Source organism: Cinclus cinclus, chromosome 4 (assembly GCF_963662255.1).
Source record: "Cinclus cinclus chromosome 4, bCinCin1.1, whole genome shotgun sequence".
NCBI lineage: Eukaryota > Metazoa > Chordata > Aves > Passeriformes > Cinclidae > Cinclus > Cinclus cinclus.
The window spans coordinates 49,328,423-49,350,267 of NC_085049.1; the positions used below are offsets into that span (position 1 = coordinate 49,328,423).

Consider the following 21,845-nt stretch of genomic DNA (forward strand, 5'->3'; position numbering starts at 1 on the left):
CCTGTTGATTTCTATTTCAGCAGAATTTAAGAGTATGGACTTAAGAGGCTTGTTTTTCTCCAAGAACCACATGCTCACGTTTATATCAGAAAATTTTAAACCAAGATCGATTCTTTTCCTGTGCTAAACAGATCTTAGCATATATATAACTACTACATCACAGAACTTACTTGTAATTATATTACGTAATAATATAGTAAGCAGACCTCTCTGTAAAGCAACATTACTATTACAGAGCAGTCTAGCCTCACTCAGTAGTACTGAACTTAGTCTGACCCCCACTAGATACCAGCAATCTGCACTTCATAGCAATTGTTTACATGTTCAGTCCGCTTTGAATTTCTTTGAAAATGCTCTTCTTCCAAAAGAAAATTCATTCAAATTTGATAAGCAGTATCTTGTCTGCAACAAAGAGGTTTCAAATAATTCCTTTTTATACTCTTTTTGCTGTCAGATCCATTGTTTATTAAAAAGCCCACATTTCTGTGTCTTAATATCTGAATTGTACCCAAATAACTCACTTTCATAAATATACAGCAACCCTTATGTGTCTAGAGATACTATGGCTACACGTACATGCATTTTAGAAGAACTCAAACATCTTCTATCCTGACTCAGTCAGGGATAAGACTGAAAAACACATACAAACTAGGATCATTTGCACTGAAATGACGCAGTTTAGGATAGCCAACGAGAGACATGGCTTTAAGATAGGATAAGTAGATCATAAATTGCTTTAGTGTCACTTGAAAGTCTGGCATGTGCCAGAATAGGGTCAAACTAATAACAGAGAAAACCACTCCAGTAAAAGTTGAAAGAAAATAAAAATCGAGAAGCGCAGAAGTGACAATCTATACCACAACCTTGTTTTCTCCTAGAAAACAATCCTCAAAACCAACTTTGCTGCAAATTAAATTATTTTTACATCAGGTAACTCAATAAATACCATATTCAGCTGTCAACAGCACTAATAATGCCATAGATTCCACAGTCTACAGAGAATCTATCACCACCTCTGTCATATAGCACTTTAGAATTGGTTGATGAGGCCCTCACATGTGACAGTATTCCCTCAGCCTTTGTGTAATTCAGAACTTGGTTGCTCATGTATCTATCCAGAGCTGTTCTCCCATGTTCTAGTCCCACCTAGAAAACAGGAACTTACTGGTGGCAATGGGCAGTTAGAAGCTATCAGACAGGAAGGACCTGAGTGTTATTTCCTGTGATTCTATCCAAGCTCTCAGGTTTCCATATCTATCACTACTCTATTCAGAATTCAGATGTAAGGTATCTACTCTAAATTATTCTCATGATACCAATAAAACCACTGTTTTGTGAGAAACAAGTAAGATCTCTCCTATTCAGCTTCTCAAAGCAGGATGGTTTCTTTAGACATCAGCTCTACTATCAAATTCTTTTTCAGCCAAATAATTAAGAGTGCTCTGAGTATTGCAATGGGCATCAGTCCCTTGACCTTTCATTAGACTGAATGAACTGCTAAACTGTATTAAAAGAAAAAAAGATATTTTCCATAAAATCGTGTTCCTGAGAAAGATATCGCTGAACTTAAATTTCTCTTACATTTACCCCTAGAAGAACAGGAGCACTTACTAAACACTAATACACTAACTAAAAATATTTAGGGTCATAAGTAGAGATGCACACTTTCCAATCTGAAAAAAGGCAGCTATAGAGCACACACTTTGTGCATTCTACAGCGACCAGCTCTCCTTGACTCCCTCACCTGAACAAACATGCATGAAAATCGTTTAAGTCTTAGCTTCCTCTAACCCACCAACCATATTTTAGTGCGTATTTCTGTCAGCTGGGTTTTATCCCCACATAGCATCACAGCTGCACAGTAGAAAAGATTAAACTCTACAACATAATGACATGATTTCAAAAAGGGAACTGGACCATCAACCTTAACAATTTGCTTAGCATTTAATTATTCTTAGGACATATTTATACACAGCAAAAACATGCTGGAAACATGACACTGCTACTTCGTAAAAGAAAAAGCCAACTGGTAACTACCTCACTGATCTCCCAGTTGGTCCACTACTTTACCTATCAGAATTTAGCTTTATCCTTGCAGATAACTAATACAAGTTTGGAGAAGGAGGAACTTTTATGTTGCATAGAGCATTACACTTTTGACTGGGAGGAGAGAGGACACTAGGGGACATGTGTTTTTTTTTTTTTCCAATCTACTTTTCCAGAAAGAAGGCAGCAAATGGAAATTAACCGAAACAATCTCCTATAGCCTATGGTGACCTTTTCACAGCTCTCAAAACAAACACTGCAGCTTAACCAGCATCAACTTGTAAGAGTCATTCACTCTTCTAGAAGAGCTGGATTGCCTTGGCTGGGGATATATCTTCTTTCCCTGTTTTCATTTTGTCACATGAGTTGTTTTATCCTTCTGAAGTCCTCACCTCATTTTCTTGAGTGGGTTGTATGATGTTTCATCTTTGCTTGCTTTTCCTTTTAATTCTACACATCCAGTTAACATTTCCTAGTATTTAAATAAACATATTGGATCCTGACAAAAACATCCCTTCACCTTGCAGCATCTCTGTAAGACCAAACCCCATACCAGTCCGCATGTGGTTTAAAGCTTTACCTTGTCATTCAAAAATCCAAACTTCTAATTATTCACCAAAGATCCATTTCTGATATATCACTAGTAATATCACTTCCTAATCACTTAATTAAAACCCTAACTAAGAACCAAGCTGAAGGAGAAAGGAGCCATCCCTGACATTTTTATTAGTGTGCTTTGCCTAAGTAATGTTTTGCTCTTTAGTATTAAAATGGGTTACAGCAAAAGAGTTCAGATTAGAAACTCACTAGTAAGTAAGAAACAGCTTCAGATGATCAAGTTATTAAAGCTTGGAGAGAAAACAGATTGAAAACAACTGCTTAGAAACACACTTCCTGGCACCAACACCCGCAGACATCATGAAAGAACACTGAACAGTACCAAGTGGTTCAGGCTCACGAGGTGGGAGATGAAGCATAGGATTCCACCACTGAACAGGCAGCTCTACTCAGTCATGATTCTGGCTCAGAAGTACAAGTCTGAAAAGCAGCTTAGACTTTTTTTTAACCTGCATATCTATGCCAAGTGCTGTTGGCAAGCCAGGTCAGCTCAGTGACACAAAAGAGAATAAAGCCTCCAAAGCCCTTGAAGGCTATCCTTATGCCTATAGTTCCCACATTGTTGTGTGATCATTAGATAACACGAAGGAGGGAGGAGGGAAAACCAAGGGCGGAAGTATCTGCCTATTTCTGCAATAGTCTCAAATTAGATCACTCTAATCATGTTGTCAAACTCCACTGAATTCTCTTGACTAGCTGTTGCCAGATGAGCACTGGTCCTGTACCACACACAGGAATCACTACCAGGCAGCACCCACAGCAGTCCCCCCAAGGTAATTAGAGCTGTAAGAAAACCACCTATCACTGAACATCTAGATATCTAACTACAGGCTTGCAGTATTGCCTCCAAGTCCTCTCTCAATCAGACAAGGATCACTCAGTCTTAATGGACTGTTACTAAAATAGGGAGATCCTGGGACAATGGCTTGCAAAGGCTTCAGCAAACAAGTTTGGCTGGGTTCACTTTCAGGTGTCTGGAGTCTGGAAGAACAGATGGGAGTCAGCAGCAAGCCTGTGGTTATACACAAGCATTTTAAAGTCTGCTTTAAATATTAGGGGAAGGAGGGGATATACAACACAGGAAATTTTGGGCAGAAAGGAAAAGCGGGTGAGCTGTGTTTTACAGCAGCAGAGTTGGTCAAACTACTTATTGTCTTCCTAAATAAACTGACTGAAGAGACTTTGAACTTGAGACGTTTTTCTGTTTCTCACTGTAATCATGTGCTTCAGCCTTTAAAACCTCTGAAATAAAGGTGTATTTTGAAAGTGTGCTAAGCCTGAGGTTTTGTATGGGTATCAAACTACTACACTTCTCAAACATAAAAGCTACCATACAAAGTTAGTCCAAGTATCCAGTTAACATCTAGCCCATCTCCAGACATAAGATCTCCAAGGAGAATAGAAGTAGAGCAAATACATCCTACTTTTCATATAACACCTTTCCAACTACTTTCATGGAGTTTCTTAATCAGATTCCATTTCTATGTATTTATTCTGCATGAGTATTTTTTTTTAATGTATCCACCCTCCATGGATTGCTCATCCCTTGAACCCATGAGTAATTTTAGTATCTACAGCAACATTTGGCAAACCATTGTAATGCCTGCTACACAAAGGTATGAAAATGCTGTTCTTCCTTCTTTTTTCAGAAGAGGCAGGAAGAATATTCAAGAGAAGATGGCTATTCTGAAGGACAGAAAACTGAAATGGCACAGGAGATACTGCTGGGAGAAGCTGTCACAGGAGTGGTGAACACAGTGGAGGATAACAGGGACAGGGAATAGACCTGCAATGACAAGCCCACTGACCAGTAGAGCCCACAACCAGTACAATAAAATCCCAACAAGTGGGAGGCCATGCCGCAAATTCACTCAACCCACTAGCAATTAGCATGGGACCAAAGCAAAAACATCACTGAAGTGGTGACTCTCTGAGATATTCAGAGTTTTTTTCACAGAAGCTCCTCACCACCTCCAAATTCTGTACTTCTCGCAGACCTCCACCACATGGGTGCACTCACTCAGGAACATCTGAGTAGTGGCAGAGATTACTTAAGAGTAATGTATGTGTACATTACAACACACATCTATAACTTATTTCAAGCTTCTTGTACCTAAAGGAGCCTATAGGGAAGCTGGAGGCATGTAGTAACAAGGGCATGTAGTGAAAGAGGGAAGGTTTTGATTAGATATTAGGAAGAAATTCTTCACTGTGTCATCTACAGGGTAACCAAGGAATCAGGCCCACCCAGCATGGGTTTAGGAAAGGCAGGTCCTGCTTAACCAACCTGACCTCCCTTCTATGACCATATGACCCATCAACTGGATGAGAAAAGTTGTGAATGTTGCCTATCGGGACTTCAGAAAAGCTTTTGACACGCTCCTCTCAGCATTTTCCTGGAGAAACTGGCTCCTCATGGCCTGGTCAGGCCATTCTTTGCTGGATAAAAAACCGTCTGCGTAAATGCACCCAGAGAGCAGTGATCAACAGAGTTACATCCAGCTGGTGGTTGGCACTCCCCAGGGCTCTGCACTGGGGCCAGTCCTGTTTCTTATCTTTATGGGTGACCTGGCTGAGGGGATCTAGGGCACCCTCAGTCAGTTTGCAGATAACACAAGTTCGGCAGCAGTGTTGATCTGCTGGAGGTCAGGAAGGCTCTGCACAGGCATCTCCACAGGCTGGATCAACGGGCCAAGGCCAGCTGGATGAGATTCAATGATCCAAGTGCTGGAACCTACACCCCATGGTGTAGGTCACAACAACCCCATGCAGTGCTAGAGGCTGGGGACAGAGTGGCTGGAAACTGCCCAAGGGATAAAGTAGCTGGGGATGCTGGTGACAGTGGCTGAACATGAGCCAGCGTGTGCCCAGGTGGCCAAGAAGGACAAGAAGGACAAAAGTATCCCGGCCTGGATCAGCAATAGTGTGGCCAGCGGGACAGGGCAGGGATTGTCCCCCTGTACTTGGCACTGGTGGCACCACACCTTGAGTGCTGCGTCTGGTTCTGGGGCCATGACTGCAAGAAAGACATTGAGGTGCTGGAGAATGCCCAGAGAACGGCAGCAAGGCTGGGGAAGGGTCTGGAGCACAAGTCCTATGAGGAGTGACTGAGGGAGCTGGGGTTGTTTAGCCTGGAGAAAAGGAGGCTCAGGAGAGACCTCTCTCCAGCTCCCTGAAAGGAGGCTGTAGCCAGGTGGGGGTTGGCCACACCAGAAACACGCTGCCCAGAGAAGTAAGTAGTATATGCCCCATTCCTGGAATTGCTCAAGGTCAAGTTGAACACAGCTCTGAATAACCTGATCTAAGTACAGATGTCCTTGCTCATTACAGAGGGGTTGGATTAGATAACCTATGAAACAGGTCATCTCAAATACTCTATAATTCTAAGGTTAGAATTAGAATCTCCTAGTTCAGTTTCCTTCTTAAATAATTTTAGATTTTGAGACATGTAAGCCTGAAATTATCAAAGTGTGCTATCATGTAATATTTTTCCTATGAATTTAAAAATACAAATTATCAAATTAAAAATTGTAAACAAATTATATGTATTAACTAATTTTGCATATTTGGATGATTTAAAAGAGTTGTGCTACTTCAATAAGAAAATTCCAAATGGGAGGAAGGGCGGGAGGAAGGCCTAAGAAAACTTAAGATGGCAGCAGAAGAAGCAGAAACAAGATCGCCAAGTCTACAGTTTGAGAAGCACTACAAAGCTGTGCAACAAGCAGTTCCACAAGAGGATGACAAAGGGAAGCACAGGTCAGACTCTCTCCAGCCCTTCATTAAGAAGCTTAGAAACACACCAGAACTTATTCCCTGTCTTCTCTCTTGCACAAAAATAGGAGCTAAAAGTAAAATATATTAGATTCAGTCACAGACACACACAAACACACATTCTCATGCCTCCCAGGAATGCACCCTCACTAAAGTATATGCTGGATCCAGCACATACTATGGACTAAATTAAAATAATTTCCAGTCTCTGGTAGTTTATTGTATTATCGTTTCATCTTCCCCCAGTTTTGCTTCAGCTGAAAATTGTGGTTTGTAGAATTCAATTTTCTAAATTATCTGAAGCTGAGATCCTGGGAAGCAGTTTGAAGAAGATCCAAACTCTATGGGACTCATCAGACATAAATATTCCTCCACTCATTTCAGATTACCCTTTCCAGTTGTATATGGAAATGCTTCAACAGCTTGTCTTCAATGCACCTTAGAAACACTGCTCTTCCAACACCTTAGATGTCTCACATCCCTAAGGACTATATTATAACAAAAACCCCATTTCTCTAAAGGCTATCTGTAGAAAATATCCAGAGAGGTTCTGAGAGACTAAGAACCAGACAGATCTCAGATATTCAAGTCAGTAGTTAAAAATTATTCAATGGAAAGGGACACTGCTCTCTCAACAAGTGCCTACGTTTGGCTTCAGTGCCAAATCAAGATCATTTAACTAAACTTTTTCCTATTGTGGAATAAAGGCAGGTGTACCTCCACTAAACTGAAGAAAAGCTTATATTATCTCATTCTGCAGGAAAATTCTTTTCATAGTATAGCCAAGAAGTAAGTACTTCCAGAACTCATGCAAGGGGGATTACAGCATCAAACATCTGCAGAGCATAGAAAGGCCTATTACAAAGTTAGTGGTCACATAGTGCTCCAGGAATACCAAGGATATACAAAGCACAAGAGGCTGTGAACACCTCAAAAAAAAAAAAAAGTATCCAGATAAAATTATATACTAGAGTCCTCAGAATTTTTCACTTCCCTTTAGTAACACTCTTGAAACAAACTATCAATTTTCATTTTTCACTGCTGCAATTAGTGCATAATTAGATTATGAAATTCTACTTCCTATTTTATCCAAAACTTAAACTGGATCAGATGTCACAATGAGTCTGGCAAAATTAATTAATTTTGTGTTTGCCCAAAGGTTTTAAAAAGGACTTTAGCACCTGCTTAGCTGCAACAACAATGTGCTGAACAACGTATGCCACACATTTTCTCAAAAGAATCACAATTTCGGGCTCAAACACACAACCTCTCAAAAAATGTGGTTTTAGCACACCTTCAGTGGCCCTCAACAGACTTCAAAAATAACAAAACCACTCCTGGAATTCAGTAGTGAGAAAACTTGAACTAATACTGAAACAGGCATCGAGTTTCTTCTGTAGGCTTTTGCTCCACAGCCAAAAAAACTAGTCAACTGTTCTATATCATAGCTGAAATACAAACGTTTCAAGACTGCAAATACAACTGTAAAACTTCTCCTACACATAGACTTATCCCAGGATAATGTTTCAGACTAAAAATATATGTAATTTGGAATATTGTCCTTGTGCCTTCTCCCATAAAAACCTTTCTACAGAAAAAACAATGCAAAGAAATAATCTCACAGTCAAAGGCAGTCTTATGTTTGTGTTTATATCTACCCAATATACAATGTAAAAAAACTAGAAAGAGGAAACGCAACACACAAAGTTATAGACACAGCATACTTCACAATCAACACACAATATAAAAGCATTCTTCCTCACTACACATCCCAGAAGCAACTAAAAACACAATTTATGAATACCATCTGCTTCTATTGTGTCTCTAGCAATGTATTAGCAAAATACACGGATTTTAAAAATAGAGGAAAAAAGTCTTACTCTGCTATATCAAGATATCCACAGGAAGCAGCTGCATGTAGAGGTATCCAGCCTTCATTATCTGGTTGATTAATATTTGCTCCATTTTCCACCAGAAACTTCACCATATCTACGTTATCATCTATACAAGCCTACAAAGAAAGAAAGAAAGAGTTAAGAAGTAAGTTAATATCAAAGCTGTTCTACATTCCTGTGCATCTTTAAGCAAAATCTTCAGGAGAAAAGGTAAGTATTTTCAGTTCTGATGAGGAAGTAGGATTTCTTTGCTGGGGTCCGACAGCAAGACAGGAAAAATTTGAGAGATAAACAGCAGGTGTTCCAGATTTATAAAACTTTTTAAATAAATGAGTGTAAACAGTTATAGAAAGAAAAAAAATACATTTTCTCAGGTAAATGCATTCTGGTTTTGAGAGAAACCCTTTACAATTTCCACTGAAACCTTACTCTCCTGTACAAAGTGGTTCCTCACATCCTCACTTTGTCCCAGGCCCAGCTCAGCCTGGAGTGACAGCCTTTAATGACTGGACATTAAAACTGAATAAACAGCTACACCATGAAGTAGAATTGTGACTAAGAGCTAAGGAAGCACTTTGAAAACAGTACCATAATGAAATTTTACCTGTAATTTAGATGATACTATGGAGTATGAAGGCAATGCTACACAGTATTTTAACGTCCCCCTACTGTTTTCTACTGCAGTATTCTATACCACCATGAATGCTTTAACAGTCTATTATCACTCACTTTTATAAACTTATTTGAGTATCACTTTGGCAATTGCAAAAATATTATCATCTGCCCACATCTCTTAATTACCAAGCAAACAACACTGCTCAGATGCAGAACTACTGCCATTCTCCAGACCTCCATCTTAACTGACTCCTATTTTGCCTTTCTTCTCTGTGTTCGAGTATTTTTTCTCACAGGGTGCTCGGTAAGTTTTCTTGCCAACTTCTATCCTGCTGCCCTTAAAAGGGCAGAGCAACTGAGAGAAAAGTCCCTCTGCATTTTATGGCAGCAAGAACTCCAAGAAGCTAGACCCCACAAGACTGGTATTAATTTTTTAGCTTAATAAATCAACAATACTACGTAGCCACAAGGCTGAACTGAGAACCTCTACTCTTGGACTCCTAAATCCTACTAGGGAATTATGCCTCTAATGAAATGCAATTAAGGTATAAATTTGACTTTTCTGTACACTTCTGAAAAATCCCCAAAATTACACAATGCTTTACAGTGAAAAGAAAACCAACTCGGATACCCCTATTTCAGCAACTGCACATGCCAAGATGAATCCTGAACCTTTCCTGAGGCAACAGCTACACCATGAGGAGAATGTTGCTGCTCAGTGTAATCAGCCAAAAAAAAAAAAAAAAAACAAAACCAGCAACAAATTGCCCTTCTTTAACTCCATTTCCTTTAGGTAGGGACAGCTAGACTGCAAGTAGACTGCAAAACACTGCATACACTATTCGTTTTTCAGTTAAAATTCTCAAATGAAATCCTCTCTGCTTTTTCAGGTATTTTGAAAATTGACTTGAAAACTTTTTAGTCATATCAATCCCTAAAATCAGCAGTTCTTTTAATAAAATAATTTCTTAACATACTCAATAATAAAGACTACAAGTTTGTCAAGCCTATTTGTCTTCAATTTCTCCCACTCATCAACAGTGTACAATGATTATACACTTACAACAAGCTCTGAAAGAAGAGAATAACCTCTTTTTTGTAAGACACTTTGTAACTTAATGAAAAAGAATCAAATGCAAAACATGGTTAATCAGTTCAGGAGGAAAACAATTCAAGAAACTCAGACGTTACCCTTGACAGAAACATCAACTATATATAGTCATAAATCCAGTTTTTCTGGATAATCAATTTGTCCAACCACTGATATTCTACATCCACAGTAATATTCACCAGCTAATTATAAGGAAAAATAAAAATATAACAGAAACATTCTTTCAAATATAGGTATTTTAATATTAAATTTTAATATACTGTATGCTTATTTATCTTAAAATTCATAATCTGTGAAAAAATAGCTATCTTAGAATTGATTAGCACTATTAATAAAAAAAAATCCCAAAAACCCCAACCATCTGGTTGTGACATGACCCAACATAGAACAATCCTTGCCTATTTTTCAAGTACACATGAGAAAACCTGGCAAGACATACTCATAAAAATGCTGTTGCTAAGTGAATCAAAAGCTTACATATGCAGCACATTAAAAGACATATGACTAAGTGGCTAAAAATATTAGACCAAATTTGGGCAGTTTATTGTGCCATACATGGCAAGAATCAGGAGAGTTCAAATACACTTATCAGGTATTATCAGAGATTGCACATTCATAATAACCAAAAATATTTTATTAAAAACTCACTGTGGTCTCCAAAAAGGTAATACCTGTCTTAAGTCTAAAACAAAACCTGCAATTGTTTCTATTGCAGAAAAACACAAATCTACTACATCCTAAGCCTCTGTGTCCCTTTTTCTTAACAGAACTACAGGCAGGTGTTGGATAGATCCTATCACTCTCAGCACTTTGCACAGGAAAGGCACTTCTCCCTATCATCAGGTACCTTAAGACAGAAAGCCAAGAAGCAAATGTTATAAAAGAAATTTTATCTAATTGTTTTTCCATTTTAACTGCACCACTTGTTTCTAAAAGCAGTATTTATCAAGTGTCAGAAGTGCCTCTGTTGTTAAAGACTGACATCTCAACCACAAAAGGAAAGCTTGTCGGAGCAGCATGATAAACTTAAAGCAACAGCATCTGAACAGACCTCCTAGACTTCAGCCTGCAAGGTATGACAAAGGAAAAAGCAATGTAGATGCAAGATGTAAATAACTAGAGTTCCACTGATGCTGCAGTAACTCAAAGATAAATTCTCACTATTAGTTCTGTCCCAGAATCTGAACAGAGATGGCTACATGTCTTCCTTTTTCACATCTCTTACAGCCTTTCCAAGATTCATCTTAGTTCTTCGCACTCATCTGCCCCTATCCTCAGTCTATCCCTTCATGGCCCACAGTTCCCACCTAGAGCATCAGTTACCACTCAGTGAAACCACAGATCATCCTAAAGCTCTTTCCAAGTGCTTGCAAAACAGATCCGTAGAGCGCACACACCAGCCAGCTGCTAGGGCAAGAACAACATGGGAGCTCACACATGAGATACCCTTCATTCCATGAACTTACTTCTCTCTCTCAACCCCAGTCTCACAAACTGGTAGAAAGGCATTACCGCATGAAGCACTCATTACCCTTCCAAATTTGATCTAAGTTAGCCAATGAGCCTCAAACAGAATGACACCCGCTAGTGCAATCACATAAAACTCTTCCTTTGAGAACAAATTCAGAAACTAGGCTAATCAGTCATAAGAAGTTGAGAACACAAAGTCTGGTTACCTTTCCTGATAAGAAAAAGGAAGTAAATTGAAATCCAGAGAAGAAAACCACTTTCCATTTGTATGACAACCTGAAACTTCGACTGCAAAAACCAGCAAAGATGAACAGCACTTGGGTCCCACACAGACCAGTCCTAGGTATGTCTATCTTGTGCTGGAAACATTTTAACCTTCTCCCATAAATACTCAAAAAGGGATAACCAGATAACTGCTGAACATGCTAGACTTTTAACTGTATTTGCAATGACTTTATATTCCAGTGCAAGTGGCAGCTCATACAGCTGGGTCTTGATACTACCATGTGTTAAGAACATAGATGACAGGGAAATATAACTTAGTAGCCTTAAAAAGAGATAATTTTAAAGGAAACATCAGAAGTGCTTGGTTCCTCAGTAAGTAACCACCCAAAGAATTCAGCAGACAGCACTCTTCCCCAAAAGACATTAAAAACAAGCCTGTAATTATTTTGAAAGAACCAGAAATCTTGCAGGGAAAGAAGCAGTCTGTTAGACCACTGTCCCATGCACATGAAGCAGAGACATACATCATGCACCTTACACGTGGCTACAGTTTTTACTGGTTTTCATTAACGTTAATGAAGTAATGCCATCTAATTTAGGCATTAAGACATTACGTTTTTTAGTAAGTTTTGGTAAAATTTATCTCCATTCTCCACAGAGAGATTAAAGCCTACCCTTTTACTGATTAGATTAGTATTCTGATCTATTCCATAAATTACTTTGCATCTATTAGGAAAACAAACATGTATTTCACCTCTGCTATCACATTTTATTTTTCCCTTATTTACTCTTGGTATAGAAAAGAGTAAAAAAAATGAACGCAGAAGAATATATTAAAAGCATAAAACAAGTCGAACAGCCCTACTGAATTGCCATGTGAATACCAGAAAGAGGAAGAAGACCTCACAGGGTGAGTCTGGAGAGTAGTTTATCCTCTCTTTCGATTTTTCAAGTGAAGTAATTCCAGTGAGTCCAAAAGGGCGTAGCAGGACATGAACATCTTTGCTAATGTACCCAAGAATCAAATTAAAGCAGCAGAGCTGGTTAAAAGTGGTTCCTGTTCTCTTTGCCTTGGGTTGCTTCTTCCCTCTGCCATCACATATCACACTCCCTTATAGCTATGCCAACACATTGCACTGAACTGAATATAAACTGGATCAGAAAGGCAATTAGAATTTGAAATGAAAAAAAAAAAGAAAAAGAAATAAAATTACTCTTATTTTTACTTGATTAAAGCAGAATTATTTGCTTTGATTATATTAAAATGGGTTCTGTATTCAGAGAAGCAGCATTGTTCTGAAATTCATTTTCATGTCCTAATTCCAGTATCAGAGAAACAAAATTTAGTTTCACTCTGAATTTTCACCTATTAAAAAGCCTGTGTTAAAGCTTCTTGTTTCACACTAACACTTTTTTAAAGACATATTTTTAAATTAGCAACCACTTCTACCACTCGTACTTTTAAATTCACAGCACATTTAAGCCTAGTTTCTGGTTTGTAAGTATTTCATAGAATCATAAAATATTTTAGGTGGGAAGGGACTCATCCAGTTCCAAATCCCTGCCATGGGCAGGACATCAGGTTGCTGAGAGCCCCATCCAAACTGGCCTTGTACAGCCTTCCTACAGAAACTGTATTACTCACTTTGTCTACCTCACTGTCCTCCCTCCCTCCCTGTCAGAGAACTTTGAACTGAAACTGAGACAGGAACAGAGGCTGAAAATAAATTCATCAGTTGTCATGAAAAGGTGGTTAACCATCAGTCCTCTGAAATAATGGTGCCACAGAGCAGTTCACAGTGTGAACTCCACAATGACTGCTCCTACCCAAGTCCTTGTGCTGACCTCCCAGTGAGCACAGCACCGTGAGATAACCCCCATAGTTTGAACACTGGTCTCACTGCAATGACTTCTGGTTTTCTCAGGAGAGAGAACATTACAATTCACTAATCGCATCTGTTCATCTTCACTGACACTGGGAAAAAAAGAGTAAGTTTACACATTGCAGTTCTTAGGGCTTTTTTTTTTTCCTGTCAATAAACCACTAACTGAGAAGTCTAAAAAGAAGTTTGGTCAAAAGAACTAAACCAATTCTGAGCAACACTTTCCACTCTCATTAACTTACATATTTATGCTGCATATTAATTAAGAATGAAGCAGAAAGGTGTATGAAATGAAACATGAGTCTCTTCTAAATTTCAAGCTAGAATCAAAGTAATCTGGAAGATACACCCACCAGAAGAAAGGAGGAATACTTTTTCGCACCTAAATTTGTTACTCGGCCGTTAATGAAATATTTTCATACAAAGTATAACATCTTAAGGTTCGAATATTCGTAATGACTGTGTCCTAAGACTCACTTGAATATTCTGGAATGGAATACTTTCAGGACGAAGAGTAGTAAGAATGACCAGCAAATGAGGTTATGAAATACTAGTGATTACTACACTTATTTACTATTCAAGCAATCACTATAAAAGTAGCTATTTTACATTTGCCAAGCATTCTGTTTAATATAGTACATACAGGGTGGAGGCTGCTGTTGATGTTCATGTTTACATTAAGAAACAGAAGAGTTTTGGTGTTGTAACAGAACTTCAGGCATTAATCTAGTATTACAGATGACAAATGTTACTCAGTTATGAAATTAAGTGTTCATTTAGCCAGCCCACAAACCACAGCTTTGATTATTCTCTACGGTGGGGTAATACTAAATACCTTGCCTACTGACAAAATCCAGTCTTAGGATTGAATATTTTACTTTATTAAAGCATGCTTTCTAGTGAAAATTGTATGGTTTACGATGCAAATATCCTTGCTAACCTAGTAATATTACCCTTTTGCTAAAGTAGTGTTATTTTATTTACCTTACCTGTAAATATTATGTGTATGATACACTTGCACATTATTTCTTTTGTAAGAATGGCCTACTATTTAAAATCTTGGAGAAGTGGCCCATAAAAATTAGTTAAAATTATTATTACTGTACCAAATAATCCAAACTACCAAAGCATTTCAAGAGTATCTCGTGGTTTCTGCAAGTTACAGCAAACTCTTCTCCAAAGAAATTTCTTGGAAACACTTCACTTTTAAGCGCAGAAAATGAGAATCATTTTAGACACCTGCAAAAGCAGGTGAGAAAAACTCTCTCCTAAGGAAAAAAACTCTACTTGAGGATGATGCAACGTTTCATGTCCATTCAAGTCTCATGGGGAAGGCATGCAGAGGCTATTGGAATTGAACACCTATTAACCATCATTATTTAATTCAAATCCTGCAGAACGGTCAAACATTGACAAAAATAGACAAATCATTCCAGAACTCAAACTTATTATTTCCACTTCACGTAAACAACTTGGCTAAGTTTTATGAGATATACATGAGTATATTTCAACAAAAGTGCACTTAAAATTTTCTTTCAGCTCCAAGATAAAACTAGGAGCTACATGAAATCAGTAAATGTTTAGCTCAAATATGGTGTAAGAGCATAATGTAATTTCCATCTTGCAATTCTGTCTTGTTTTCTCTGCTACACTGAATTACTAATTTAATTACGTGCCCTTAAGCTTTGCTAGTTTGTAACTTCTAGTTAAATCTGCAAGTTCAATTATGGGCCCAATTAATGAAAAACACTAAAATCTATTACTGTTGAAATTGATATATTTTACACGTTAGAAAATTGATCTTATAGGGATTTCCCACTTGTTAAATCCTAATGAATGCTTAATCATAGATCTTAATCAGGACAGCAATGGCATACATATATTTGAGTGGTACCAGAGTATTTCAAGCAGAGGTAGAATTATTCTTGCCCTCTAACCTCCTACCAAAATAAATAAGGAGAAGACAAGAGTTGGCTGCTGCTATGTTACGTGCTCTAACCAGAGATGCTACCCCTTAGTGTTACCAATCCCAGTAATGGATCAAGACTCATTCTGACACCCATTATATGGACAAAACAACCCAGTCTAATGCCTGCTTTCCTGTTCTTGCAGAAATAATCCCAGCTATTTCAGGCTACCTAGCACTATATGCAAATGTGCTTTCAAATAAATATGTTTTCATTTTTAGCTCTGTGAAAAACTATTTTCAGGAACACTTGAAATTCCCACACCAAAAGTTGCCTCCTAATCAAAACTACTGTACTAAATGTGTGGTATTAAACTTAATGGTATTCATCTACTGCAACTCAAAAAAAAAAATCTTAACCTGCCAAAAACATCAGCCTAAATCCCTTAAGTAATTCTTGGAAAATGAGATGTCATGGAAAGAAATTATTTTGGAAGAGATCAAACCAAACAGCACTGAAAGACTAAGTTACTGATGCTGGTGCAGATCTATTTGCCCGAATAGCCTTTTTTCTCCTAGCTCAACATATTAACAAAGGTGGTGAAAAGACTGGACTCTGCAAAGCAATCTCTGTCTAAAGCTCACACAAATGAGACTTTTTCTTAAACTTGAGGTATTAAGTGCCTGAGAAACAACTTCTGCTTTTCATTATGACTTCAACTTAAAAAGAACACCAGCACTTTTTGTAGAACTTGCTTTTAACCATATTTTCAGGTTTCTTAGGCAGCTTCGTAACTATATGCCAAGTGAAAGAACATTAGTTCAACCAGGCAAAATGGAGAAATGAAGATCTGACTGACACCATTGTATTAGAGCTGGTACAGTGCGAAAATTCACTATCTTGAACCCCGAAGGCTCAGGCAGGTAAGTATGTATAAATTTTAGCTACATGTTGTTGAAACCTATAAAAAAAAAATTAGTGAATTTGCAAGTTGCATCCAGAACTGAATTTCAGGCTCATTTGTTCCACAAATGGCTTTCTCTTTTTTTTCTGGCCACTGTCTTCACAGCTTGCTTTCTGAGGCAATTTCAACAGATCAGAGAAGCGCAGAATGGGTCAGGTGGGAAGAGACCATAGTGGGTCATCCAGCCTAACCCCCCCACGCAAGTAGGGTCATCCTAAGAGCACATGGCACAGGATTGTGTCCAGACAGTTCTTGAGTTTCTCCAGTGAGGGAAACTCCACAGCCTCTCTGGGCAATCTCTTCCAGGGCACAGTAAAGAAGTTCTTCTTCATACTCCAGTGGAACTTGCTGTGCAACAGCTTCTGCCCATTGCCTCTTGTCCTATTGCTTGGTACTACTGAGAAGAGCCTGGAAGCATCCTTTGATATGCGCTCTTCAAATAGTTATAAACACTGAAGAGGTCCCCTCTCAGTCGTCTTTTCTCAAGGCTGAACAGGTCCTGTGGCTGATGCACCATGCTCAGTGGGACATACAACCTCCACAGCTACCTCCTGACAAGTACGGAAAGGAAACAAGGTTCAGGAGCAAACAGAATTGGCATACTGTAGAAATACAGTGCCATTATTACAGTTATGCTTTCATTAAGCATTTGTTGCTACAGCTTTGGCAGATAGTGATTAGTTTTCATAGTCACTCATTTGAGAAGGAGAAAGCAATGTCATACAGGACACGTGTATTTGTCCCAGTCAAATTAAACAGTAGCCAATTGCATTTCAAATAGTTTTTTGTTTTTTCCATGAGCAAACATAACCTGCTTTTAGAATGTGGGTGACTAATCAAGTTCTTGAGCCAAAGCAGCTTTTCAATTTAAAATACTTAACCTCCTGATATCCTCTAAGGCATTTTTTTAACCAAAATAATCTAGCAAAACAAAAAGGCATCAAGAAAAGCTTGCAGGGGAACCTGTTTACATGAACAAATAGGTCTTTCATTTCTATGTTCTTTCTATTAAATTTAACCACATGTGCCTAGTTTTCTTTTCTTCCTCTGCTTCTGACTATCACCTCTATACAGTTCTGAGTTCTTCAGAGTGGCAGGCTGCACTGTCTTTGAAGAAATCAAACCTGACCATATCTATCAGCCCTCCTCTGTGAACTCACAGGCTATGCTTGTATTCTACAGTCATCAGCTGATGCTTAATCTTCTGCATTAGCAGGATCTAGTGAAGTTTTCACTGCTTTCTAATTTTAGCTAAGTGAAGTGGCCTTCAATCCATCATGGGGAAATAATTTACATGCTGATAGAGTATACCAGAATAATCAAGATAGAATTCTTCCTACTACACATTACTGCTGACAATAAAAAGAACCTTCGACAAAAAAAAAAAACAAAAACAAAAACAAAGAGAACCAAAAAAACAAGTTTACAGGTACAAAAAAGGCAGTAAGACACTCATTCAATTAGCACTTGCCATGAATGGTTTTATCCTTAGCATTACACAGTATATTAGTAGTAAAAGCAGATATGGTAAGCTGATAAGGCTGGTATCAGTCAGGGCTCTTTTACTCCCTTACAGGGGAATCCATGCAACTCAAAGACCAATTTGTATAATTCAATTCAACATATAATAAAAAAGTACACATGAAGTATGAATAATGTATCACTTATATTTATATGCATTTTACATGTAAAAAGTGAATATAATCAAATTGAATAAAAAACCTCATACATGATGGAACCAAGAATAAAATGAGAAGCAACACTGGCATTTCAAATTGCTTAAAAATTAATCAGATAATCTTAACTATGATAAATATATTTATTAAAAATATGTTCTATGCACAAAGCCACTTAAAGGTAGAACTACATACAAACAAGCAAACTAATTGTTTCCCAATTTTCCATTTTTAAGGAAAGGATATCTTGCCCCTGCTACTCTCTGTTTCTAGACTGGGAAAAGCTATTCTTCTCTAACATAAATACCAGAAAATTCTTCAATATGTGATCAAATTCATGATTCATTGAATTGACTAGATAAATTGGGAATAATTTTCAGCTTTTCAAAAATACTACTAAGTCTTGAAGCTGACATAAGTTGCAAATCAGCAGGTTCAGGATGAAAGTCAAGTATTCTGAAAGGCTCATCAAAATTTTAGCAGAAAACTAAGGCTTTTCTAAAAAACCCCAACTAAAGAGTGTTTAAGTGTAATTATCCAAAAGCAAATCAGCCAAACTTGTTACAGTAAATATCAAACAGCTGCTTTTTCTCAAAACTGTATTTTTAATACAGATTTTGTCTATTCAGATGGTAATAACGTGCAAAACTTGCAGCTTCCAGTCCCTGCAACTGCACAGAAGTCAGACAACACCTTTGCTAGGTGTATCAGCAGTAACACCTCAATACTCCTCAAGACAGGCCTTGCTCTGAGGCAGGAAAACACAGAAGTGTTGAGAAACCTCCAGAATAATCATCGTAGCACAGTGTGTTTTACACACAGCAGTGATGTCCATGCATTTTAACTTAATTAAAAACAAGCAAACAAAAAAAAACAGACCCAAACAAACAAACAAACAACAAAAACCCATCTCTCCAATTTTCTCCAATAGCTGTGGAACACACATACATACATACATACATAACTTCATTTTACAACCACTCAATTAATTTCTGCTTTCAGAAATATATCCAGAACAAAACCAGAAGAAACTGGGACCTGGTTTGTTTTCTGTTCTGTTCTAAGTTTGAAGGAATTACTCAGGAGAGCACATAAGGTACAGACAATGCCAAAAAATTCAGTGACAGGTAATTTCCGTAGACATTTTCCTATTCCACACTGTAGGAACACACAGAGCATCATTTGGAACAAATTGTCCAAAGCCTTTTTTCTCATTTAATCTGCACAAAAAATGTCCCTGTGGTCTTCAAAAGGTAAGGTACTTGCCACAAACAATAGTTACCAAGATTCAAATTATCTGCAAGTGTAAGATGACATCAGGATATACCTAAAGCCAAAATTCAAGTCATCCAAGTCACTTAATGAACCTTTGCAAGTTAAAAAAGTGTATCCACGGTGTTCCTTTGCTAAACAATCTTCTAAAATAATTTACATGCGTGCTTCAGAATAGTTAACAAAATTGTTTGTTCAAACAAAGAGATAATAATCAAACACACCATAAGCCTCTGTCAAGTATAAAGAATAAAAAGAAGTATTCAAGACCAAACTCCCTCTCTCTCAAAGGCCAGCTATGCAGCTGTTCATCTGCACAGACATAGTTTGCAACTTCTAAAAAAGGCGGTTTTTGCCACAGTGTAACTTAACACCCTTTTCAGTAGGCTCGCTACATGGTGAACTTGCTGAGCAAACCCTCACCGGTTGGAGGGAAGACGGAAACCTGCCCTCCCATGTGGGTGCTTCCTTTGCCCCAGCAGCAACCCCAGTCCCACCTCCAACAACTCTCTTTTCACTGTATCCAAAGTTTTCACTAGCACAAGAAAACAGCCATGAGTACTTCCTAACAGGGACAGAGAACTAGGATTTCCCTCGAGCCACAAAATTAACAACATCCACTTTGAAAACCTCTCTCTCCCAAAAGAGCATGACAGAAGTACCAGCTTTGACATCGGATTCCCTCTGGTCTATATAAACAGGAAATTCTTTGGTACAGTTGTCCCATTAGAAACTCATTATGACAGATTAACAAAGAAACTGCAAGTAATCACAAGTTCTTGAGAAACCACTTACATCCCAATTACACTGAAAAATGGTCAGGAAGACAACAGCCAACAAGTAAAATAATCTAAGTTTATTTAGACCCATCCACAACGGTATATATACACAATACAGGGCATTTTAAAAGAGCCGATTTTCTAGTCCTTTTTTTTTTTTTTATCCTCTGAAGGGGTATCACATGGACCAGAAGCCATTATTCTAAAAAGCAATTTTATCAGGAAGTTACAGTAGTACAGAAATAAAGCAAAAGTATGGCAGCAATTAAAAATAATTTTTTAAAAATAAAACTGAGATGATCAAGATAATATCTGAAGTTAAAATGGCTATAAATAGTATAAACTTAAAGTAACAGAGAAGAAATCTGGAAAGAAAAGTTACATTAATGAAAAAAACAGCTATCAGATGCAGGAATACTAAAGCATTTTTTAGGTAAGAATGGAAAAAAAACACAGAAAGAATACAGAAGACAGAAAGGAAGACAGAAAGAAAAAGACAGATAGAAAGACAGAAAGGAAAGAAAATTAGTCAACAAACACTTCTATTTTGTGTTTTGAAAGAATCAGAAATGCATAATGAGGCTGATGCACCTTCTAGTCTACTAGTAATAAGGAAGAACATTAAAACCCTATGGATCACTATTTTAACTTAGTAGATCTTGGTAATAAAAATGACAAGTGTGCTTGGGCAGCTCCCTAAACACTATTCAAGAACTAATGCAGCTTCAACTTTGCCACTGTTTGTCTTCTAAACAGGTTGTGAAATACCTGGAAAACAGCAAAGGACTGATAACACTGTACTAGCGCTACAAAGCAGCAAATGCCTGGAAGTGTTAGCTTCTCAGCCACACTGGATAAAATATATAAAAAATTAACAAATAAACAAACAAAAAACAATTCATGTGAAGGACTCTAAGTTAACTGAGGTTCATTAGGCTTATCAGGAGGAAGGCAATACCATGTCAACACAGTTATACTGTCCCAAAAGCTTTCCTTAGCTTCACCAACAGCACCACTGCTTTTTTTTTTTTTTTTTGCACCGTGGAGCCAGACCTGATCAACACAGAATGCAGTTGACACTCACTCCTGTGATCTGGGGCACTAGCAAATGGTTTGGAAACATGGGTCCAACGAGGCTTTTTAAGCCTGCTGCCTTGCCAGACGAAAGCTTGCCCCACTCAGAACAACTGTTCATAGATGCTTATGAAAGCTTATTAGCAGAGACACCTTCAGTGCAGAACCTGAACAGGCTTCCTCAGGAGAGGACACTTTGAAGCATGTCTCTCCAAACCTGAGTTAAAACAGATTTCTCTTTTTTTGGTCATAGTATACCCTCACCACATCAAGCACCAGGCTAACTCTGCTGCTTTGGTACACAATGCAGGAAAACTCAGCACAAACTGAGTATTTTAAAGAAGCAGTTCTCTAGACTGCATCTGCAACCAGTTTTCCTCATGGCATTAAAAAGTAAATCAGACTCCGATACAGAGGTCAAGAATGATATATGCTGACTTTTCATCACTATATTAGAAGCACTGGTATACTAAAAATGTTATACTTTTCCTCAGTATATTACAAAAGCAGCTTCTTTATCTTCAAACTGTTGTGTG

General features: G+C 37.9%; 1 protein-coding gene across 4 annotated transcripts in view; it reads right to left on the reverse strand.

The window, feature by feature from the left end:
• Positions 1-21,845, reverse strand: part of PPP1R12A (protein phosphatase 1 regulatory subunit 12A) — a 113,167-nt gene that overhangs the window by 60,466 nt on the left and 30,856 nt on the right. For all 4 annotated transcript variants that reach the window (XM_062492053.1, XM_062492052.1, XM_062492051.1 and 1 more), the window contains exon 2: positions 8,319-8,449. In XM_062492053.1, coding sequence (XP_062348037.1) covers positions 8,319-8,449 — 131 coding nt within the window. The remainder of the gene's footprint in view (positions 1-8,318; positions 8,450-21,845) is intronic.